Source organism: Podarcis raffonei, chromosome 7, assembly GCF_027172205.1.
Source record: "Podarcis raffonei isolate rPodRaf1 chromosome 7, rPodRaf1.pri, whole genome shotgun sequence".
NCBI classification, from domain to species: domain Eukaryota; kingdom Metazoa; phylum Chordata; class Lepidosauria; order Squamata; family Lacertidae; genus Podarcis; species Podarcis raffonei.
In genome coordinates this window covers 23529837-23555398 of record NC_070608.1, presented here as the reverse complement: position 1 = coordinate 23555398, position 25562 = coordinate 23529837, and the positions used below count along the sequence as shown (strand labels likewise).

At 43.0% G+C, this 25562-nt stretch overlaps 1 protein-coding gene across 2 annotated transcripts in view; it reads right to left on the bottom strand.

Annotated features, from left to right (window-relative positions):
* RGS22 (regulator of G protein signaling 22) overlaps positions 1–25562 on the bottom strand; it is a 78591-nt gene that overhangs the window by 11901 nt on the left and 41128 nt on the right. For both annotated transcript variants that reach the window (XM_053395528.1, XM_053395526.1), the window contains 8 exons: positions 21773–21967; positions 20273–20365; positions 18333–18505; positions 16149–16311; positions 12468–12626; positions 10947–11015; positions 4648–4809; positions 1747–1926 (listed from right to left, as the gene is read on the bottom strand). In XM_053395528.1, coding sequence (XP_053251503.1) covers positions 1747–1926; positions 4648–4809; positions 10947–11015; positions 12468–12626; positions 16149–16311; positions 18333–18505; positions 20273–20365; positions 21773–21967 — 1194 coding nt within the window. The remainder of the gene's footprint in view (positions 1–1746; positions 1927–4647; positions 4810–10946; positions 11016–12467; positions 12627–16148; positions 16312–18332; positions 18506–20272; positions 20366–21772; positions 21968–25562) is intronic.

Genomic DNA, 25562 nt, shown 5'->3' with positions numbered 1-25562 from the left:
TGTTGCGTATATATACCATTATATAGTTTAGCCAATAGGTGGCACTGGACTTAGTTATATCAGGGTGAAGTTGGAAGTCACTGTCCATCTAGCTCCCTGACAGGTGTGCCCTTTAAGTTTCTATGACAAATGACAGTTCCCAGGATTCTTTGGGAGAAACTATGTCATTGTTAGCATTGTAAGCAGCCATTGTTATGAAGCTTTGTGGCCTACTCCAACACCTCGGCCTCTTTCCAGAACGCAGGGAAAGTCTCTTCACATGCAGATTGCCTCTAATGATGTTAATGGCATATGATCCACTAGAATATTGTTGGTGCTCACAATAAACACATTGAGTCCCATTTTAAAGAGGGAGATCTGAGGCAAAGCGCTAGGGAACACATTGTGCCTGGTGCTGTCCATGAATTCTTGGCTGAGGTGACATTTGAATCCAGGTCTCTTGGACTCAAGGCTACCCACTATCCATATCAGCCTGGTGAAAGTATCCGCCATCTCTGGGTTTAGCTGCATTTTCCATTCATACATTGGAGCCCTTTATTACCCCACAATCTGTTCCGACTCTTGCAATCAGGGATGTTTTATGGATTCATATTAATATTTGTTTAAAAGGTGAGGGATGTTGGTAGGGAAGAACTGTTGGTGGTATTTTGTGGAAGTGAAGAATTAGCTAAATGGCCTTTCAAAACAGAAGCATAAAAGGTAGTAACTGCTGGTGGTCAACAGTACTAGTTTGTACAGATGACCCTATTTGGTCAGTACAGCAGAATAGGCATACTTTTTTTATTTAAAAAAAAAAGCGAGGGGGGGGGGAAGAGCCTACAACCACATCCAATAACATCACTCATCTAAAGAAAAAGGGCAGTGCATCTGATCAAGTTAAGCTGCCCTTGTGCATTGCTGACATTTGCAAAATCCCTAGCACAGATCCAAAAATCCTTAGGCGTCTGCACTCACACAGCGGGATACACTGATTTTTCATATTGGCAGCAGCTTTTATGAACTACATTGGAGGTCGAGAGAGAGAGAGAGAGAGAGAGAGAGAGAGAGAGAGAGAGAGAGAGTCCCCTGACTTTCTGGAGTAGTTTTACAAGGATCACAAGAAGCTGCAATGGAAAGGAGGCTTCAGCAGTGCCAGAACATGGGCAGAGTTTTCTGTGCATGGCTAGAAGGTCAGTCTATGAGTGACTACTTCAATCTGAATCTTTCATATTCGTTACTTAATACAGTCATACCTTGGGTTGAAGTAGCTTCAAGTTAAGTATATTCGGGTTGCGCTCTGCGGCGACCCGGAAGTAATGGAGCGTGTTACTTCCAGGTTTTGCCGCTCGCGCAGAGGCTCAAAATGATGTCACACGCATGCGTGGAAGTGGCGAAACGCAACCCATGCACGTGCAGACGCACAGTCGCGTGTTACGTTTACTTCAGGATGTGAACGGGGCTCCAGAAAGGATCCCGTTCGTATCCAGAGGTACCAGTGTACACTAAATTCTGATCCTGCCCATGAGTAAAGGTCTTGCCTATGGCTCCTTAAATCCAGTTTCATACACTAAAAATCTGATTAGATTTAGAGGTAGGTTCTGGTTTTCTGGGCTGAGATTTGTGCCGGTAAATAACTGTGGTGGGTGAAAAGCTGTTTCTATAAAATTTTCCGGCACAAATCTCAGCCCAGAAAACCAGAACCTACCTCTAAGTCTCATTCTCAATACCTCCCAACTAAACCCAGGGTTTTCATCCTTCTTATTATACCTGTGCCTCTCTAAACACGTAAGGGCCTAGCTCTTTCCTGTGCTCCATGATCTTCTGGGCCTGCTCCTCAGGTATGTCAATCTGAAGAGTTGGTGGAATGGCAGAATTTATGAAGCAGTTGATGATGGTCGTGATCTTATTCTGGATGATAGCACTGTCACAGTGGGAATGGCACAAGTCCTGGAAGGGAAAAGTACAACAGGCAGGGTAAAGACTCTCAGAGCAACAAACAAAAATGAAAAATAACACAATACAATAAATACATTAACACAAAATAAAACAGCAGCAACAACAACAACAACAAAAAGAGAAACGGATTAAAGCAATATAGAAGCCAATTTCTTAAAAAGATGGGGCAAATAAGGCTCTACTTGGTGTTAAAAATACACTGGACTCAGTGTCAGATAAGCTGCCTTGGGGAGAGTATTCCATCATTCTCTGAAGACCTTTTAAAGGCTTGTTCAAATACATAGCTTAGCCATACCATGTCACTTATGCATTGTTCCAGACATCCACTTAATTACCAAAATGGCAAAGAAAGTTAGCTTGTAGGCAGGTTAATAGCCACAGCCACATGCATTTTCTACCACCTCAGTTCCATGATTATCCAGCTGTTTGGATACACATCCGCCCTGGTCCAGTGCCTCTACAGCACATGCAGGGGGTCTTTACTATACAGATCAACCTACGTGTACACCTTTCAGGTCAGTGTTGGAAAAACACTCCATCTGTTCAGTTCCATTGCATGTACAGAGCATTTCCCAATGTTGAGAGAGATGTGCCAATCCTATATACTAAAGCACATGGCTTCCCCCAAAGAACTGTGAGAACTGTAGTTTGCCCACCACAGAGCTAGAATTCCCAGCACCCTTTGCACACTACTTTTTAGGGGAAGCCATGCACGTTAAATGTATTGTGTAGTTGTATTAAACTCTAACCACACCCAGGAGTGAGGTCTATAGCAGCTGGATAGCTCAGTTGGTTAGAGTGTGGAACTGACAATGCCAAGGTTGCAGGTTCGATTCCCGTAAGAGACAGCTGCATATTTACGGGGGGCTGGACTAGATGATCCTCAGGGTCCCGTCCAACTCTATGATTCTATGAGATTTCTTTGAGATATCTATGAGATAAGCAGGCTTGGTGGTGCACCAAGGGTTGAGGAAATGCATGCATGCACACACACACACACAAATATATATATATATATATATATATATATATATATATATATATATATAAAACAAAGCAGGGAAAACTCAAAATAGTCCAACAATGACTGACTCTTTTCTGTTTTTGAGCATGCTCAAAATGATGAGCGTCTGTTGGGCGGTGAAACAGGAGTTGGGGCATAGAATCGAGTATCATGGAAAGAGGCCTGCCAGGTTGGCTGAAACTCTGAACAGAAGCACTCCACACACTGCAATATTCTGTTGCAGGTCCCACTTGCCTACTTGAATGCTCAGACAAGCCTTCTGTATATATACGTCTGGCTACCAGAAAGATGGATTCTGAAAACAGAACAATTTTTCAAGGCTTATAGTTGCATGATGAGCCTCCAAATGGATTTCAAACATGCCTCATCTCTATGGCTGTGTACACAGTATACCTTTACAGCACACTGGAAGCACATTCTCATTTCCCTCAAATCATTCCCGGCTCTACAGTTTAACCCTCACCAATGCACAATTCCAAACCTGCCCTTGACAAACTATTGTGTGGGCACAGACTTATGTTGAATATTTGTGGTCATCCAAACAAGGGCTCCTTGTTCCCTACAACTGGAGGGATGTGTCTCATTAAGAACCACGCGACTGTCATCACGGAAGAATTCAACATCTTTGACACAGTCGCTTGAATCTTATACGAACAATGTGAGGCGTTTTTTGTGTACAAAATGTGAAAATGAGCTTCAAGCCCTCTGGTCTTCCGGCCACATACTTACTGCCTCAACTCTGCTGGAGGAATGATATTTTGGGGGGAGAAAAGGAGGAGGACTTCACAATGGGTTGCATCGATAGTCTCAGCAGAAATAAAGCAATGGCCCATCAGCAACCATAAGCTGAATTGGGCCTCCTGAAATCCAGCCAGTCTACCAGCTCAACGGACTGTGTCACCAACCTACAGTTGCTGTCCCTGCCTCCCACACTACCAGTCCTGATGAGCACTAGTCACCACTAGACCCTTGTACCGTGTCAAATTCTTCCATCTATTTGGCTACTATATTATTATTATTATTATTATTATTATTATTATTATTATTATTAACATCTGTTAGTAGCTTTTTTTTAAAAAAAGACTCAAGGCAACTTAAAAAACAATAAAATGAGTGACAAGTTATCCACATACAGTGGTACCTCGGGTTAAGTACTTAATTCGTTCTGGAGGTCCGTACTTAACCTGAAACTGTGCTTAAACTGAAGCACCACTTTAGCGAATGGGGCCTCCTGCTGCTGCCGCGCCACCGGAACATGATTTCTGTTCTCATCCTGAAGCAAAGTTCTTAACCTGAAGCACTATTTCTGGGTTAGCGGAGTCTGTAACCTGAAGCGTATGTAACCTGAAGCGTATGTAACCCGAGGTACCACTGTAATGTAAAAAAAACCAAAAACCAAAAACCCAGCCCTACAAAAACAACACAAAACATTAGCTAAAGCCACACTAGCCTGTCCCATACTGAATCTGGCAAGCTCAGAGTGATAATGTGTGTTCTGATATCCAGCTCCAAATCAGAGGATCCGTAACTATCATCCACCTGGTGTGGGGAGCCTCTTACTCCAACAAGCCTCAAGGAATCAAGTGGTCAGCCCCAGCTTTCCCCTATCCCAGAGAAATACCATTGCAGACATAAATGCCACAGTTTATGAGAAACTGAGTTGTTTCCATTCCTTGATAGCCCTGTACCTTATATTTCTGCACTTCCTGCCAGAAGATCACTCCATTCTCCAGTAAATCTCCTTTCAGAGACACATAGCGTTGAAACTGATAGGCTGTGATTGGATTCAACAGGGCTTTGCGGAAAGTAATTATTTCCCGAGATGAAGAAACCCACTTACTGTCCAAATGCTGTCAAAAGGAAAGGGAGAAAGCACGGTGAGTAAACTCTGTTTTGAAAAGCAATACTACAAGCATTAGTTAGGGTAAACTGCCTGATACTTATCTTTGCAATGACCCCCAACTTTCAGTAGTTTATTACAGGGACACAATAAGAACTTGGCAGCCATTTTCTCCCTCCTATTCTTTTGTTTGATTTGGGCAACATTTCTTTGGAAGGGATGAAAGGGAAAAGGAAATGACTAACAGTGATTTAGAACATATGACTCCATAGTGTAAGTATGGAAACAGCCATCATTGTTGATTATGGCAAAGAAACTCTTTTTTACTTTTTCTTTTGCAGGCGGGGTGGAAGGGGTTATGAAGAGAAGGGGAAGAAGATCAGTTTGAGATCTTGTGGAAACAAACAAGAGCTGCGAAGAAGAGGGCAAACCACACAGCCTACACATGTAAAACTCCCCTTGACAGCAACCTCACTAATAAAAGCCGCTTTGAAATCCTCTGCCACAATCACAACGGAAGCTGGAGATTTGTTGTTGCTGGAACTCAGTTTCACTAACAGTAAAACGCGATTGAATGTCATCAAGACATTTGGAGGATCTTCACACTGAGAAAATAGGAGCGTGTAAAGCAGGTGTAAACAAGGAGAAAGCTCAGAAATAAAACTTGAAAGAAATGGAGAGAATCTATGGGGATTCAACAAAAGACACAAATGACTGCAGAATCAAAAAGCTTCCCTTCCTCCAGTCCAACAAATCACCTTTAGGTCACTCATCACCAGCAGCAGTAATTTGCAGTGCAAATCTTACAGCAAGGTGTAAACCACTAAGGGGTTTATTTACAATTAAGCGGTATATGAATTCTGTTAAACAAATAAATAAATTACGTTTGAACGTGGAGCTCTCACAAATACAGTGGTACCTCGGGTTAAGAACTTAACTCGTTCTGGAGGTCTGTTCTTAACCTGAAACTGTTCTTAACCTGAAGCACCACTTTAGCTAATGGGACTTCCCGCTGCCGCCATGCCGCTGCCGCACAATTTCTGTTCTCATCCTGAAGCAAAGTTCTTAACCCGAGGTAATATTTCTGGGTTAGCGGAGTCTGTAACCTGAAGCGTAAGTAACCTCAAGTGTCTGTAACCCGAGGTACCACTGTATAGCATAAGCACATTATGCTATTGCCCTCCTCCATCAGCAATTATAAGACAGGAAGTTACTACAGGGAATAGAAGTCTCTGTTCCCTGTTTCCAGGCTGTTCTTTACCTCCCATATCAAGTCTTGACTTGAGCCCACCTTTTAAAGAAACTTCCTGCCTTTCTGAAACAGCCCAGACAGCTGGGAAATGAAGTAAGCAGAGATAACAGAGCAGTTGCAATGAGAGGGGGCTTCACATGGTTCACTTGCCTCAACCCTCTTTAGAATTCATGCACACACACTTTTCTTTATTTCTCAGGATCAAGGTGTGAATCCCAATGCTTATTGCAGTCAAAACAGCAGCACCCATGTAGAAGATAAAGGTTTGGGGGAACACCAGATTTTGCAGAAGTATCTTTTTAAAAGATCATTAGGGGGGAAACCCTGAAAAGGGGAATCTGAAAAGCAGCCCAGTGAGAAATGAGCATAATCAGTGGTCTCAGAATGCTGCCCAACTGTTTCACGGCAGGAGGGATGCAAAAAGAGGGGAAGGGGGCAGAAGGATTGGAACAATTAGCAGGAGCACTCCACACTGCAAATGCTTTAGCAAGCACTATCGTCCCTCAGCATTATGCGACACACTAGAATTCCATCATTATGCTAGAGGAGATATCTATCACACTTCCATTGGGCACTCTTGGAGCAATGTGCAAACTTACACATCTCACCCATTAGCATGGGTGAGGTGTGCCTGCCTCCAGGCGTCCCATACCTCCTACGAGGGGATGGGACATGAATAGGTTTCCCTGTTGCAGGGGTGCTATCTTGGATAAAATATTGTGGTGGTCCAGGTAAGCCCCACCCTGTGTAATCAATCACATGACACAGTACACACACCCCATTTGAACAGGAATGTCCATCAACTTTGTCGGGACCCAACTTCCTCAAATATTTTCTGTGGGGGGCAAAACCCCCATGGCACCTAGGAGTTGGTTCCTATGCCCCATTGCCCATGATGCTGAAAGTGGAAAATGAAGAAAAACAACTTGCATATTAGGGCACATAGTGTGTGCATTTTTGGATGTAGCCCACTGACTGTAAGAAGGTACTGCTCAGCTCACCTCAGCTCCTACAGTAGGAAGCAGAAAGAGCTTCGGTTTGTAGGTTGGTTCTTGCTGAGAGCACACTGGCTTTGCATTTTACCAAGGATGGGGGAGCTGTGGTCCTCCTGATGTTTCTGGAGCATCATCCCATCATCCCTAACCATTGACCATCAAGCTGAGGCTGACAGCTGTTGAGGCTTGACAACCATATGTCAGGAGTGCTCTGATGGTGTTTCCTGCTTGGCAGGGGGTTGGACTCGATGGCTCTTGTGGTCTCTTCCAACTCTATGATTCTATGAAGTCCAACAACATCCAGAGGTCCAGGAGACACCAAGCTTTGCTTCCTTGAATTTGCCTGGTACTTTTTGGACCCTGCAAAACCTGGCTCTTGGCTCTTGCTATGACGTACTTCCCAGTCCTGCCTCTGCCTGTATTCCCTGGTTTTCCTACACCTGACCCTGCCAAGATATACCTCTCTGTTTCTGATCTAGCAAATTGCATTCATATCTCAGCTGGCTCCTGGCACTGGCATTATGGAGCCCAGACAAAAAAGAAAAAGTCCCCCACCCCTTGCATAATGTATACAACATGTGTTATACAGAGCTTGCTGCTCTTTGACAAAGAAAGGAAAAATAGAACAGAAAGGCAAAAAGCCCTCCTGAGATGACATGCTACAGTGCTTTAAGATGTTTAACAATTGATATGATCTTTGCATTAGAATGCAGTTCTAAATGAAACAGATACTGTGAGATATGATTAATCCTGCCCACTTTGCTACATGCTTCGGATTCTTTTTTGGTGACTGCATTTAATCGCTCTCAATCATAAATTATCTTCCAGATGCTGGAGTGAACAGCTTGTCCCAATGAGTCTAGTGAATGCAAAGCACTGAAAATGTGCATTAAGGTTACCACATTAATCCCTGACCTTACAGTCATGGCAAACAATTACATTTCACGGAAGTCCAAAAAAATAATGATGTTATGGCAGCAGTGGAGTTGTCCGGAACCCAGTTGTCTTCTTGCACATGCAACAGTTTCCTCATGTACCGCAGCTTTGCTGGCATGAAATGATGGTCCAGATCCAAACCCCAGTCTGCCAACTGCCCGCATCTGCCTCAGAAGGCAATGGAATGAAGCAAAGAACTAAATATGCCTTTGCAAGAGTCTGCCCTTGCTCAAGAGGGAACACTGTGGCTTGCACAGAAAGGGATGTGTCTAGCTCCCCTGGAATTAAAAATGTGTGCCTATCTCCTCAGGAAGCATTAACATGCCCAGTTACGCCATGAGCAGTTTCCTGTGTTGGATAATACAATATATGCATCTGCAAGTCGCTTCCACATTTATTATAAATCACTTTTTCTAAACAACTGTCTCAAGTCAAGAAGATAAATAAAAACAGTTAAAACAGTGAATACATTGAAAACAAAACTGAAAACATGCAAAGTAAATATTCATGATAAAGACCCATTTATCCAGCTGGGAAAACCAGTTGGAACAAAAATGTATTTGATTGTTCCTGGAAAGAGCAGTTAGCAGGCACCTGTCATATGTCAACAGGTATGCTATTCCACAGAACAGCGGCAGCTACACTAAAAGCCCTGCTCCAAGTTACTGCTTCTGGTATCTCTGAAGAAATGTGCAGGGAAAACTCTCCCACCGACTGCAGCATTCTAAAAAATGCATACATCTAAATCATATGTACTTGTAGTGAACTCAGTTGTCTGGCTGCTGCTCCCTCTGTAGCCAAAGTACCATCCATGCAGAAGAGGGAGGTTATCGCCAGGCTCAGAGGAACCCTAAGGCTTGCAGAGTACAAAAAAGAACTTGGTTGCGGGGGGGAGGGACTCCTAAGGGCAGGGCACCTGAAAATAGCCTAGTGAGCATGCTCAGTAGCCACAGAATGCTGGCCAACTGCTAGTGGAGCCAGAAATAAGCAAATAGAAAACTGCAAGAGTGGGTGTGCTGGAATGGAGTTTCCTGGAAGAGAGCACGACTAGCTGGCTAGAAACCTGAACAGGAGCAATCTGCTATCCTGCAGGTACCACTTGACTTATTTATATATTTGTAGCCATGTTTGCAGCTCATGGCAAAACATGCATATGGTACCCAAGTAGTCTCCCATCCAGGCATAATCAGACCAAGACTTCCTTAGCTTCAGAAGTGGTTACTGTAGCTTATGCTTTCAGATCATGTCCCCTGGGCTCACTTACATCCTTCTTAAGTTACCATTTCAGATGCAGGAGTGATGTAAGAGAGTACTGCTATGCCATGGGAATGACTGACCGGAAGACTGGCATCCAAACCATGACCTCCTGTCCACATTTTGTGGTGCTCCATTATCAAACTGTACCGCATTAACAAACACAAGGCTCGCGTGGCAGGGGCTGGCAAACCAGGCAGTGAAGGGCAAACAAGGAACTTCGGCAAAGAGCTTTGCAGCTATTCAGGAACTAGCCTTGGAACTCCATGCTGACCAGACAGGAGCCACCTTCAAGGTATGTTAATGTGTGAAGCAGAGCTTCTACATGGTGAATGCACAAGCTGAGGTAGGTGGCAATTCTGGTTCAGTTGATGGTGGGGGGAAGTGATCTTGTCTATTTGATTTATTTGCCTCCCGTGGGTTCCAAGCAATACACTGCAGCTCAGGTTGTTTTGAGATATAAGTGCCTGTAGATATCAGCAGCGTGGGAAAACAGGGTTTCGGCATAAGGAAAACGTTTAAGGACAAGATGACTAATTTAGAAGGCAACAATTACTTTGAAGGATGACACCACTATGGCTTCCCCATGATCTGAAGGCCATAAGAGTTTAAGATGGAATAACCACAGACTGATAAATTAGACAATGCTGGATTCTGGGAATTATTCATCACTCAGTATGGTGCTGAAAGTAATAATTCCTCCTCACCTCCCTTTTTCCTTCTCACAGCCCCTCCCCTTTCCATGTTGCCTGAACTGCCTTTTGTTCCAGATACTCTCCCACTGAATGCCTGCTATACTGTCTTGTTTTCTGGATGCATACTGGTAAACATAAGCATGTATCCAGGTTAGGGAAGGGGGAGAAATTCAGTTTGGTTAGGATTTTAATGTGAACCTAACCAATTCCCACTCCCCCCCCCAAAAAATCAACACTATTCTCACTATCCTTCAAAATTCTTACTCCTCCAAATTTTGTGAGGTCGTTCTCCAACCAAATTATGTGAAGAAAAACATAGTTATTAGGGGAAAGTGTCTGTGCAAATGCATATACAGTGGACGCTCAGATTGCGAACATGATCCATGCGGGAGGCACGTTCGCAACCCGCAGCGCCGCATCTGCGCACGTGCAGGTCGCAATTAGGCGCTTCTGCGCATGCGCAAAGCGCAATTTAGCGTTTCTGCACATGCGCAAGCGCTGAAACCTGGAAGTAACCCATCCCGGTACTTCTGGGTTTGGCATGCTGCGCAACCCGAAAACGCGCAACCTGAAGCGTCTGTAACCCGAGGTATGTCTGTATTAGCGAAAATTACATGAAATGCATTTTATTGGGCAGAATTGTTTTTAATGATTTCTATATTAGGAGAAATTCTCACTAAAATTTACTCTCACAATAACTTTTTTTAAAAATTGCAAACTGACATGCAAATGTGAACATGGAAGTGTTAATCTAGTGGCATCTGGAGGGCTGTGAGTTAGCCAACCCTGGTTCACAGCATCACGAAAGGAATAATGATTGCATGTGCCCAGCACCAAGTCTTTGTGCCCAAATGTGCAAGGATTTACATTGAAAGTACTGAGCATTCTTACTAAGAAGTAAATCCCACAGAGTTCAATGGGTTTTACTCACTAGAAAGTGTCCTTAGTACTGCAGCCTTAGAGGTATGTAAACCCAGAATACAATCAAGGACAAGAGGTAACAAACATAGCTTGCCTTCCATGCTTCCGCTCTCTTCTCAAGTCTTTGAATTAAGATATCTTCTGCTGCATCTTGGAAGTGTGGCTGCAAGGAGGGAGTAGGAAGCAACACAGTAGTTATTGTGGATGTGCACCTTCATACTTTATTGGAGTGCTCATTATAACAATGTACACTGGTGGACAACGAATTCCGGGGGCAAGGAGAGGACTGGTAAAAATTAAGATTGATTGTTCTGTCCCTAGAAAAGCAGGTGACAAGTTTCCATTGAAGTTAGGAAAATGTAACATTGCGTGTGCAGATTGCTTGTGTTTGTCATCTGAAAAAGAACCTTTTCTAACCTGAGGACAACACTGCCTTGTAGCGAACCTCATGTGAATTGTGGGCAGAGCCAAAAAGGTGTGTATAGCCAAAGCCTACAGGGCCAGCTCACAATCTCTCTCACAAATGCACGTGAACACACTTTGCAGATATACAACACACATACGCACTCTCCCACATAAGCTGTCTTGTAATGGCAGGAGGTTGTGTGAGAGTCATCCTTAAAATATGACAGGTATGTGGGAAAACCACAAGGATTTGTTTCCTGAAATAATCTGAATCTGGTCGCTTTCAGAGAGAGAATACTGAACTGAACAGACCACTGCTGAAAAAGTACAGCTGCCCATATATCTGCAGATGCTCTTGCCAAAAGTGATTATCTTTCCCGGTCAAAAACCCTCAACTATATAAAAGAAATCCTGGAAAACAAAAACAAAACCAGGTTTCGCTCGTTCCTTTCTCTGGCAAGTGTGTGAACAGCCAGCAGCACTACCATAAAAATCAGTGAAGTGAAGACTATGCAAACTCACTAGTTTTTCCTCTCTGATGTGGCACCGGGCTCCAAAGCTCATCCCACCCAGTAGACTCATTGTGCAATGTAGCAAATAATAATTCTTTCACAGTCTGTCAAAGGCCTGGCTGATAGCCAGTCACTGACACTGCCTTCCTTAACAATTGTGCAGGAGAAGAAGGGATCAGAACCATTTTTAAAATAATAGACAGCCCCAGATGGGAGGATGAGGAGGGAGCAGTGTGAGAAACAGACGGGGCGGGGTGCTGGGAAGCCAGCTCATTTTCTTCGGGCTCATATTCCTCTGTGCTACTCAGCAACTTCCAGCTTCCAATGTGTGGCTGGATTGCATTTATGTGCTCTAGAGAGAGAGGAACCATGTATAGAGGCTGGAATTCTACAGCAAAATTCAAGATCTGTGCACACGCAGAGCACTCCCCAATACACACTTCAAAAGTTGCCAGATGTGGAGCCAGACTTCAACATGTCTTTGGTTGCTAATGGGAATAACTGCTAGATGGGGTGCATGAGAAGCAAAACTGCATACAAAGCTATGAGCCTTATTTGGCTTTCTTCACATATTCTCCTGTTTGCAACCGATTCCGAGCTAATTGGCCATTCTGCTGTGTGTCTGCCTCACTAGCAAGTAAACGACAGGCCACCACAAAGAAATAATAACGAGGCAACGCAGGCGGGTGAAGCCTTACCTTTACCCTTGTCTGTGGTCCTGATTCTTCACTTGTATAAAATAGTGGCAGCCACTGCTTCTCTAGTCTCCTCTGAACGCACTTTTGAACCTCCAGCAGGATTACAGGGACGACTTGTTCGTGAAGTAAATACCCCCAGCCTCCACCTGATTTCATTATCTAAGAAAATTGTGGATATATCAGCAAAATATATTGCCCTATACCTTCAAAGCACGTTCAAAGCACATTTCCCTCTCAAAGCAGTGGTGTATTTATTGTGTCTGACACCTCTGGGCAGAAAGATTTGCTGCCCTTGAGGAGAGAGAGCTGCACACAAAACTGTCTCCGATGTTGAGGTGGCAGCCTTCCCAAGAGCCACTTCAGGGAAGGCACGCAGCTGGTATCTATCAAAGGGGGCTGTGGTGGGGAGGCTCTTCTGAGGAAAGGGCCTCAATTGAGGCACACTACCCTTCGAGTGTCACTGCCAGTGCAACACCCTTGGCATGGTCTCCAGCTGCAGTGGCCCAGAAAACAGCATCTCGCTAGTGTCTCTTGAAGGGAGCAGGGGGAGGTTCTCTGAGAAGAGTTGGCAGGGCTCTTATGCTGCTGCAGCTGTTGGGGACAGAGCAAGGAGCTGGAATAGGTGCCCGCATCCTGGTGCCTCTTCTCTCCCCCCAGCCGTGATGCAACGCCTCCTCAAATTCGCAAGTGCCCCAGTTTGCCCACCTCAAGGGCGCTGTAATTTGTGTCTCTGTGAGGGCTAAACTACGGTGCCCAGAATGCTTTGAGGGAGAGAATGTGCTTCGAATGTGCTTTAAAGGTATAGTGTGTACACAGCCATAGTCCAAAAACAACTAGAAAAGCATGAATAATTTCTATGAAAAACGAAGCCTGGCTACTGTGCAAAGTACAATCTAGAAATTCTCTTTCCTATCAAATAATTGTTTATGCAGACATAGCTAAACTCAGTGACACCAGGATGATGGTACGGTGGAACAGGGTCACCAGTATGACACCCATGGGTGTCTGTGTGCTCACTAGTCCTCCCATGGTAGCTGTGAAATTATCTTAGGAAATATCTCCTCAAAAATCCAAAATGCACAAGGGACTGTATGCTTGCCCTGCTCATTCCCTGATTTTCAGCCTATTGCTGTTCTGTGTTGGCTTCATTTCTGTTCAACCTGGATCATTCTGTACTGGATTTTTAAAAATTAAAAAACACCCAAGAGCTGCATATAAATTGTGTGCACCTTTCGTATGCAGCCAGATGGGTGGGGTATAAATAATAAACTTTTATTATAATTATTACTATTATTCCCCTAATTTTATTTATTTATTTCCATTTTTAAACCACCCTACACTGGTGAAGATCCCAGGGTGATTTAGAAAACACAGCAAAGTAATTCAACTAAAAACAACAGAAAACCTTAATCTTTACTTTGAAACAGTATTCAAACAGACACATCAGCAGAAGGCAATATCAGTGTATCTGCCCTAAAACATATTTCTCTCTTAAAAGCTTATATGCTTTTCAAGGCATTCATTCCCTCATATGTATGTTTTTATAAGTATTTTCCATGCAAAGCAAGGGATTTTAGTGCGGTTGGGTTGGGTTTTTTTAAATTTTTAACAGTGATTAGATTGCAAAATTCGGACGCACACATAACTGGATTAATTGCTATGTCCCAATCCACATATAAATCCAGGTGAATTACATTGGTGAATTATGCTGGGTTTGAAATGCAGACGGAACAAATTTCACCCCTAGTGGAAGAATACTTTTGTATATATCTTGTCACCTTCAATGATTTTATACCAGGGATTTTATATATAACAGAAGCCACACAGAGTAAGTACTCAGTTCTTTATGTTTCATACTTTATGGGTTTGAACTTCTCTCTCTTTTTTTATGTTGATTGTAGGTCTTGGCTCATTAGGCAGTGGGAAAATTCTTGGCTGTTTTCACATAATATCTTGGCTAGTTTTTCTTCAATTCCCTTCGTCTCAAGGCTAATCTTAGAGTTCCCTGACTCCAAGACACACCATAAAGTCTAATCTTTTTCTGCACTGTGGTAAAGCCATTGAGGGATTATTTCAACATATCAAGTTCTTACCAATGCAGAAGTCTTCTGCATTTCTTACCCCTCTCCCCACTGCCACCACCGAAATGCGTGCGCACAAACAGTGGCAGCTGATGATACGAACCACGCTATAAATTAAACCTGAGAAAGAAGCACATCCTTGGGAATGTAAATACCAGCAGTCCACCAGATGGAGGTCAGTTTTATGTCATGGAGTTCCAGGAGTTTCCAGTCATGGGGACACAGCCAAACTCTCCACACACACACCAAGCATGGAATGTTGTTTTAGCTGCAGAATAACAGGTCACTGCAGCACAGTTTGAATGCTGTAACTAGTACGGATGGGGGAGAATCGCTTCACATTCAAAGCTGAACCTACCTACATTCACACACTCCAAAACAATACACGAACCAAAGCACAGCAATCCTTTGAAATGCACACTTCTCCAAATTTTGCAGCAAGCTGGGCAAGGGGCAGGTGGCACAGGCCGTTACTGAGTGTGCCATGTGCCAGCTCCTCCTCCAACCTGGGGAATTGCTGTTGTCCCATCAGCCAGGCCTCGGGGTCTGCTGAACGCCAGGTTGGCTCTGAGTAAGACTTCCTTCATCCATGATATGATTGTGGGTGAAAGGGCTTATCTGGTCTGCATCACCGAGACCTGGGTGGGTGAACAAGGTGGAGTTGGTCTCACCCACCTTGTGCCCACCTGGGTAGTTGGTGCAGCATCAGGGCAGACTTGTGAGACGGGGAGAAGAAATTGCTGTGGTCTATAGAAGTTCTTTCTCTCTCTACAGGCTCTGTCCGATTTATGGGGGGGAGGGGATCTAGTGCATGTGATCCTGGCGTTGGGCAATCGGGACAGTTTAGTGATTCTGCTGGTTTCCCACCTGCCTCGCTGCCCAGTAGTCTCGCTGCCTGAGCTGACAGTTGGTCTTAGAGACAGTGTTAAAGACTCTGAGATTGCTGGTTTCTGGTGACTTCAACATCCATACCGGAGCGACAGGCTGTGAAGGCTGCCATGGCTGCCATGACAACCATGGGGCTGCCTCACACTGTTTTCTCAGCTGGATAGGAAGAGAGTGATCTGAAAGTGAGGGACATTGACCTCAGTCCTTTGTCATGGTCAGATCACTTCCTGTTGAGATTGAGGCTTTCAGCACCTATTTCGATGGTCTGCCCTAGGAGGCTGATGGATCCAGTGGGCTTCTAGATGGCTCTGGGGGATTTTCCGGCTGATTTGACTGACAGTCCTGTCAAAGCCCTGGCCAAACTCTGGAACGTGCAAGTGGCTCAGGCTGTTGACACCACCATCCAGAGCTTGGGAGTACATTTTCAGCAATATGCCAATGACACACAGCTCTACTGACACAACACAAAGCTCTCTTTTTACATCTGCAGGTAAAGCGGTGGATATGCTGGACCAATGTCATGCCTTGGTAATGGACTGGATGAGAGCCAGTAAACTGAAGCTCAGTCCAGATAAGACTGAAGCACTCTTAGTGGGCAGTTCCCTGGATGGATGAGAGGTGGCCTACTCTAGAGAAAGTAAACGTTAATGCAATGCGAGAACTGATCTGTCCAACACTGTCAAATCTTAAGCTCTTAATAGCAACTGATTACCTGCTCTTGCTCCATCTTTGTAGCTGGACTGTCAGGCCCAAAGAAGTATTTCCTATTCAAATATTTATTCTTAATATCCTTAGATTTTGCTTCTCTCAGTTCTTTATTTCTGTGAAGCATCCTACGGAACTGTTCAATGTCTAGCCAGCACGTGAGGTCGATGCTGAAAATAAGGTAAAAGAGTACTTATTTCCATCGCATTACAATTTCCATTGACCAGTTAACAAATTAGGTCCTTAAAAATCAAATATCCATTATCATATGAAGGCTACAAACTTCAACAGAAAAACAAGGAGGAATTGCTCCTGAGTAAACACACAAAGGATTACACCAGTGAGACACTGTACACCACAAGTAGTTTACCAGCCAGACAAAATTATTTTCCCACACCTTCACAGCAGTCATGAAGAAAGTCTGGCAACAGCATGGTAAGAGCAACAAAGAATCTTCTAGCGCCTTGATGTTTAACAACTCAGACACTATCTTCATTACACATTTAAGGAGTATAATACCACAGTAAACAGTCGTGGCTTCCCCCAAAGTATTCTGGGAAGTTTGTTAAAAGAGCTGGGGGTTTTTTAGGAGACTCCTGTTGCCCTCACAGTCATACAATCCCCAGAGGTCCCCCGGGGAAGAGGTACTGACTGTTAAATCACTCTGGGAATTGTTTTATCTGATAGTTAGATGTCATTTGTATATGTATATTGTTTTGTTGCATATTTTAGAGTCTCTAACTCTTTGACTCCATCTGTACCTTACATTTAAAGCACCCTTATACAGTGGTACCTCTAGTTATGGACTTAATCCATTTTGGGGTGCCGTTCGCACCCCAAAAAGTCTGCAACTAGAGCGCCTCTTCTGCACATGTGCACGGCAAGATCAAGCACGCAGATCGCTTTTGCGCATGCACGTGTGCCAAACCCGGAAGTAAACACTTCCAGGTTTGCCACGTTCGTAAGCTGAAAGTCGTAACCAGAGCGGAATGCAACTAGAGGTACCACTGTACCATTTTGACAGCCATGGGTTCCCACAAAGAATGCAGAGAACCACAGTTTGTTAAGGGCCACTCACAGAAACCCCAGAGTTCCCTGGGAAGAAGGACTGAGCATCCTTAACCAACCATGGTGAAATATACTCAGAGTCGCAAAGTGATTTCATGCTCTTTATTCAGCTCATAGTGGTGAGGAGGAATGAATGAAAGTCCCCTCAAAGTATCTGCTTTATATACATTATTTACACAATGGGCTGCACATGATTGGCTAATTCTGGAATTCTACTGTAAGCCAATCAGGTTGTGGATTCACTTATATCTGGAGCATGATTGGGTGGTTCCTGCCAACCAATCAGACTGCTGCATTCTGAATCCTATTGTTCTAGGACCAATCAGACTGCTGCCTTTTGGATCCTATTGTTCTAGGACCAATCAGACTGCTGCCTTTTGGATCCTATTGTTCTAGGACCAATCAGACTGCTGCAGTTTGGATCCTATTCAACTCAGTACATAACACATGGAATCCCAGGATTTTTTGGAGGAAGCCATTCAGACAGTAGTACTTTAAATATATGGCTATAATCCCCGAATCTCCTGTGAAAAGCCAGCCAGGGGAAGGGATTCTGCATGGAAAGCTTCAGCTGAGTAAGACAGCAAAATGTCTTGGACCAGCCTTGCACAGCTTTTATATTTCCTTTCAGTTATATTTTCCTTTCTGGCGAGAAATTACATCTGCGGATATAAACGCCATGTGCCTCCCCCACTGACATGAATGAGAAAGACCTGATGAGCAGGCCAGAGGAGAGTGGAAGGTGCCCCACGTATACCCGGGAGCATACATAAGGCTCTGGATTGGAACACATTGTCTGTGATACACCTGCACCACCACATACCTACAAAACCCATTCCTGAGATGGAATTCTGAGAAATAGCTGAGAGGCTCATTCCTTCTGGGTGCATGAAGGCAATGACTTTTTTCATTGCAAAAAAACTAGCTCAGCCTTCCCTAACCCAGATGTTTTAGACTACACCACCTATGTGCCCCAGCCATATCTGAAGGGCACTACATTGGAGAAGGCTGATCTAGTCACTGCAGCAATAATTTTATCATGAGACAAGATACCAAATATCACAGGCTCTGGTTAAGAAGACACACTTTCATTGCAAGGACATACTACCATAGGAAAAAATACCTTGCATACTGCTGTTCAAGGAAGGTCCGGAAAGCTTCCAGCTCCAGTTTCTTCTTTAACAGGTCGTGAATGCTATATGACGTAGCTTCTTCAGGAAGTGCTTGACTTGGGGGTACTGTGACTACGGTAGGTTCAGGATGCAATGGGATCTCCTCTTCTTTGACAGCCGAAACCTAATGATAGAATTGTACCAAGCACTCTAGTTAATCTAATTAACAACCCATTTTCATAAGCCTTATAGGTTTTCCTCTGCCTTCCTCTGCCTACTTTCTACAGATTTCTGTTGTTTTCTGCTTCTCCATGGAATTGCATTTCAGGACCAAACATGAAGGGGCAATTACATGTATCAAGATATGATACAGGGTGCACTCCACCAAGGATGACTGCCAAGCGACCGAAAGTTATTACAAAATGGCTTCTATGGGAGTCAAGCACTGATGAAGAGAAGATGGAGATGTGAGCTGAAATCAATGTTTCCTTATCTCTGAGATGAGGCTTATGATGTGACTGTAGAAAGCCTTTAGCTCACATTTCTGGCCCAAGGGCCTCATTCATGCTTGGCCAACCCTCTGGGACTGCATGCAGGCAATGGATGTGGCTGAAAGTAGACGCTGTGGTAGAAAAATAAAAGTTGGTAGGCCCAGTTTAATTGCTGCCCTCAGAATACTACTGATTAAAATGGGGGCCCTGATGTAAGGAAGGATTGCCAGATCAATCAATCTTTATTACGGTCCAGAGACCCAACAAATCGTTACAAAGCAATACACAATTCAGACAGCTTGCCTCCAGGTTAAACAAGCATTTTATTCAGACTTAAAGATAGGGATCATTGGTTCTTGCAACCACCGATAAAAACTTCGCCACTGCTAATGTTCTAGCGTTTCTCCGGTCTTCCAATAGGAACCTGACATAGTGAGCCTCTGATTTTCCCGGGAAAGGCACCAGCAAGGGTAGTAGGATTGCCAGATCAGCTAACTAAGGCCACATTCACTCAGTATATTTCGAGCACTAAGATGCCACTTTAAACAGTCATGGGTTCCCCCAAATAATTCTGGTAACTGTAGTTTGTTAAGGGTGCTGAAAGATGTTGGGAGACCCCTATTCCCCCTCAAAGAGCTACAATTCCCAGATTTCCCTGGGAAGAGGGGTTGTTAATCCACTCTTGTAGCTCTTGAAGCGGTATCATGGTGCTCTAAATGAATGGAATGAAAGTGGCCTAAAAAAACATGTGCTATGCAAACTAAAGCATTGACCGCTAACTGGAGGCTACAATCAAGTATGTCCTATTGATTAAAATATTCAGAGCAGATGCGGCTCTGTCCTTTAAGGCAGCCTTTCCCAACCTGGTGTCCTCCAGATGGACTACAACTCCCATGAGTCCCATCCAGTATGGTCAGAGATGATGGAAGCTGTAGTCCAAAATATCTGGAGGGCAAAAGTTTAAGGAACCCTGTTCTGAGGCAACACCCCATGGATTAATCCTCACCACCTAGACAATTGGATGTAAAAGTGATGTGCATTCTCCTAGTGTAAAGACTTTGGGCCTATCCACACCACTTGAAATGCAAGCAAATGGAGGCTGTCCCATGCGTCAAAACACCACTTGGGTCTCATGACTTTTCATAGACCTTGTTTCTGTCTTTCTCCTCCTCCTCCTTTTGTAGTTTGCATAATGACTATTACTGATTTGTGTGGCTGGCCACTTCTCATGAGATACTTCCTATCTAAGTTTTCCAAGGAGATGACATGCTGTAGCTTGTTGCCATGAGCTGGACCTTAGCGTGGGTAGTGTGTCCCTCAAAAGCCAGTGATGCCGAGCCACAGTGTGTAAAAGTCTACAAGTGTCTACAAGTTATCCCACCCGAGAAATACAAAGAGTTAACCTCCTGGTGCTAGGCAAAAATAAAGAGCTTGTTTTTGTTAATAGGTGCTTGTCTTACCTCATCCTTCTTGGAAATGCTGTCTCCATGCAAAGCCTGCAGCTTTCTAAAGTACACTGAGTCCAGCTGTCGAGTTTCTTCCACCAGCTCCACCTAATAAAAATAATATCTTATGTCATCCGCACAGTACACATTATAGAAAGGAAGATGAAGGGGTTGGAGAGGCAGCCTGCCAGTGACAGTGGGTAGAAAAGAACCACATTTGCCAATAACAAGACAGATGTTTAGGAGGCATATCACTGGAAGTTGCATCCTCTGGAGCAGATGGTTCAAGGAGAGGATTCGCTGAAACAGCTAAAAGGAAATTCCCTCCCACCGGTGCTGAGGCTTCTCCCTTGGGGGTGAATGCACCAGTGAAAAAGGAAGCATGATAAAGTTGTTGCGAGCTTTGTGCAAGGACTGGTTTTTTTAATTTTATTTTATATATGCATTCAGAAGGAAAACACACCAATTTTATTTAAACTCATCCAGGATACTGTTTTAACTTTCAGATAAATAACAAATACATATATGTACAGAGGAGTTATCTTGATGGTGGAGGCACAGAGAACTCCACTCCTTTTAATAGCGAGCTCAGGAAGCTAGTGCTGCCAGGATTATAGCCCAAACAGGAAACAAGGAAAGCAAAAGTAGATATTAGCATCCTTGGGGAAACCCTGAGATTTGCAAAATACCCAGAATGATAACAAAAACAAACAAAGGGCGCAAAAAAATCTAAAATGCAGCCCAACATGGACTGAGCACGCTCAGAAGCAACAGGTCCCACCTGTGATGACCAAACATTCAAACGGCTGTTACTATATAATAAAAACTGGACAGTGTAGCATCCTGTTAGCCACGCTGACCTGGATTTCTTTCTTCCTTTAATAATGTTTTTATTTGTTCTTCATGGTACAAAAGATACATTTTGAGAAAACAATTATTAAACCAGTAAACAGCGAACTACTTGTCCTGATAGAACTAGAGATTTTTGTCATGCTATGTAATAAAGTTTCACTAGAAAACTAGATCTGGATGTCTTGTCTTGGAGAATTTTGTCTAGCCCTCTCTGTGTACAATTGGGAAGGGCGTGATGACCATTCTCTCCTGGACAAACAACAACATCTATGACCCACAGGGCATCGAAATTACAGGCAAGGGATCCGAGGCAAGAAGATGAACAGGCTTAAGGTTAAATCCTATTTTATTAGTTGCTTAGAGCCCTCAAAAAGCCAATGAACACCCAGTATGCTAGAAAATACCAGGGCTTTAAGGGCACAGACAATAAATTAAGAGTCGGCACTCAATTAGGGGGGAAAAGAGGATGAAGTTCTATTAATTATTTTGTAGCTTAAGGGTTGCTAGCCTCCTTACACAAGCCAACAACCAGTTCAACACTGCATGACTCCAAATGCAGGGATTTCAGATGCAACAGCTTAGCAATTCCAACAGAAGGGGCCAATGGTGAGTTAAAAACAATACCACTTCTTTCTCACTCCTTACCATATATCCTTAAATTACCTGCCCATAAGTTTTTCTGTCTTGTTCTACCATCTTCATCCATGGATCTAAAAGAAGGATGAGAATGTATTCTTCTGCTGAGTCGAAAAGATCCTCAAATGGTGGCTCAATTTTCTGGTAAATCTCATTTTTTGTGATCTGTTGTAGTCCAATATCCATGCTAGCAGAAGGGGCAATGTAATTGGCATAAAGAAACTGTGTTCAGTGAAAAGAGAAGCAAACAGTTAGATGGTCATCCTAACAGACACAATAAGTTCATTTGTCTAACCGCTTTGAGGTTGTTGTTGTTGTTTTTAAATAATCAAGTAGTGTATACATTTTATGAAATATAAAAGGGGGAAATATTAAAAAAAACATATTTGTAATTTGTGTTTTCTGCAACATTAGCTCTCGTTTCCTATTCTCATCCTGCTATTAATTATTCCAAAATTCAGTATCTGCTGTCAGTTGTTATGCTGTTTATCAAAAATATTTGGCTTCCTCTACAAGTTTGTTAAAGCTGCTAGAAATGGAAGATCTGTGAAGGGGAAACTACAGGTCCCCAGGATACTCTGTGGTAAGTCATGTGCTTTAAATGTGCATTGAATATGCTTTAAATGTACAATGTGGATTTGCTCTTGGCTGGCTTTTGTGACACACACTATTTTAGCACAACACAGGAACTCTGCAGTTTAAACACTAAAAGATTTGTTTTAACAAAACTAAGTAGAGCTAACAGAAAGCAAAATGGAATGATATAGCCCACCTCTTATTGTGTTCTACCTGGCTGCAAAATAAAATGCAATTTTCAGATACACAACAATACTACCAAAACTTGGAAACGTCATGGAAAATTAATGCTATAGTTACATCAAATTTTAATATGATCTACACTGTTCAAATGTAAAAAAGCTACATTAGCAAAGAACAGAAAAAAGATTTTAAACAATGCAATATCTATAAACGCTTTTTCTTAGAAGGGGATTAGCTATTTTATTCAGACTGAGCTGGGCCGCTTCAAGGCTAAATTGATTGCTCTCCTTTGACTCATAAATTAACACATAGGAGCTGAGAATAGGAAAGGATGAAAGAAAGTAAGTTAGTTTTCCTTGCCTCGCTGGAAATGTTCTCTCACCAATGTGTGCGTTTTTAGAAGCTCAAATGTCATCTTTTTGTTTTACTCATTGGAAAAGTGGTGGAAGCTGTGTGTCCATTATTTACAAAGCCATTCTGCAGGCATTCATGTGCACTGTACAGAACAGTAATCCTTAAATTTTGTTACGTTACGAACATGACCTTTTGCATAGCAGTTGATACAAACAAGGCTGCTTGAAAAGCTTAAATTTAGAGGGCTTTTAGGCTGTTGCTGGGACGGCTGGGTTGGGATTCAGTTGCACTCCAGAAAATTCAGGTTGCACAATTAACACTGAATTGGAGCGCTTGCACCACAAACCTACTTCCCCCAAATATTATACTTTTTCCAATAAGTAAAGTGAGGGGAATCATAGAATCACAGAATTGTGGGATTGCAAGGTACCCTGAGGGTCATCTAGTCCAACCCCCTGCAATGCAAGAATCTCAACTAAAGCATCCATGACAGTTGGCCATCCAACTCTTGCTTAAAAACCTCCAATGAAGGGGACTCCACCACTGGAAAGTTTGGGGTAGCATTCGTTAGGCACAACATCATCCAACCCTCCCACAAACAATTCAGAATGAATGCTCAATAAATAGCTGGCCTTGTCTGATCTCCCTGAAAACAAATCAATAAACATGCTCAATAAACTGGCCATTTGGAAGCAACCCATATTCGTACTTCATTCTGATGCAGAAAAACATAGGGACATGGGAAGCTGCCTTATACCAAGCAAATACTTAGCAGCTCTCCAAGGTTTCAAAGAAGGGTCCCGCTCCGCTCTATTTGGACATGCCAGGGACTGAACTTGGGACTTTCTGCATGCAAAGCTGATGTTCTACCACTGAGCCACAGCTCTTCCTGAAAGGTTCTTTGCTTATCTGACAAATGTCTGAGTGGCACAAACATAGGAATCAACTTTACTCAATGTCAGATCACTGGTCTATCCAGTTCAGTACTGTTTATACTGACTGGGAAATGACAGTATGTAGGGCAGGGCTGGGGAACCTGTGACCCTCCAGATCATGTTGGCCTCCAACCCCTATTAGCATCAGACCAATGGTCTGGAATGATAGCAGTTGTAGTCCATCAACATCTGGAGGGCCACATGTTCTCCCAGCCTGTTTAAAGGGGTCATCGTCATCATTAGTATCCCACTTTTCTGTTAAAAGCAGAAGCAAGTAAAACAGTACCGTCAAAACTATACAAAACAAAAATCAATCTATGCATAAAAGGTGGCATGCCTCTCCATCACTTCCCCTGGTACACACATTCCCACAGACATCTATGGTCCAACAAGTGTTGCAGCACCACACAAAGCCAGAGGTGATCACAGGATACAATATGAAGTAATATGGTTACTTCAGGTAACCATATTTCTACCACACAACTTTCAATTTCAATTCACACACACACACACACAAATCCACGTAGTTTATCTACAGTTTAATAATGCAGCTTTTTTACTGGTGCAAACCTAAGTTTGAACATATGATGGCAACAATTGCCAATGTTGTTCTCACTCTCAGTGGTGAAGATTCTCCTTTAAATATCACTTTATTTCCCACTCTATCTATGCTTTCCAGATTTTTTCTGGGGTAGTCAAACTTCTAAATGCCCCTTGTACAGGATAGGGCTCTGAACAATTAGAGTATGATACCGTCCATTACATGGGGGGAAATGTTTTAATGGGGTATCTATAAACGCCTGAAAAGTTCAGAGAAAAGTCACAGTACATATAACAGCATATCAGACTTCATTTATTCAGCGATTTTTTTTCTTCAGTAAAAAGAAGAATGCATTTCCCTATATTGCCTCTATATAATTTCTCAATAATATAAAAGCAAATTCCAGATGTGGACTGTGTTCAGTGTTTGCATCTTTATACTATTTATAAAGATAAAATCTGGAGGCAGTAAATTTATCCAGCACCTCCCCCTATTCCCAAATCAGGTCAGCATTCAGGTATAATACCCTGACCCCAGAAAGTAAATTGGGCATTGTCTTGGCTTAGTACAGACAAAACTTGTCCTCGAGTCTTTATTTCTAAACTCCCAAGTATCCTGGTTGAACCAGAATTAAGTATTAAATTCCTTTGAAGTAAATGAGAAAGTTAAGCACGTAATGTAATGAAATGTCCAAAAGTTAGGAGATATATTCGCGAGCACACACACACACACAATTCAAGTTGTCAACATTGTTTTCAAGCAATTTAATTTCTGTACATAAAACAGTGATAGCTCTTTTCATCTAAAATTGTCCCTGGCATAACAGCAGCATATTTCCTATAACAGCATTACATTTTTCTACCTCTAAATAGCATTTCTTCCTCCGGCCCCAAGCAGATTTCCACATGTGTTTGTCGTTTTCCTTTTCCAATTCATTTTACACTTTACTATATGTACTTTTAGCAAAATAACCACAGTGCATTCCATTCGCTGTGCATACAGTGGCACACACACACACACACACACACACACAACCCCCTGGAATGCACTGTCGTTTCTTTAATATATCACAAAGCTTGAACAGGAATAATCAAAGAAATTATAAATGCTTTTTTTATTTTTTAAAAAATCAAATTTTGTGCTTATTTTCAGTGGCATAACAAGCACACCCACATAGCACATATGAAAGGCTTTGGGCACAGTTCATGCAGAAGTTGTCCTATGCAAG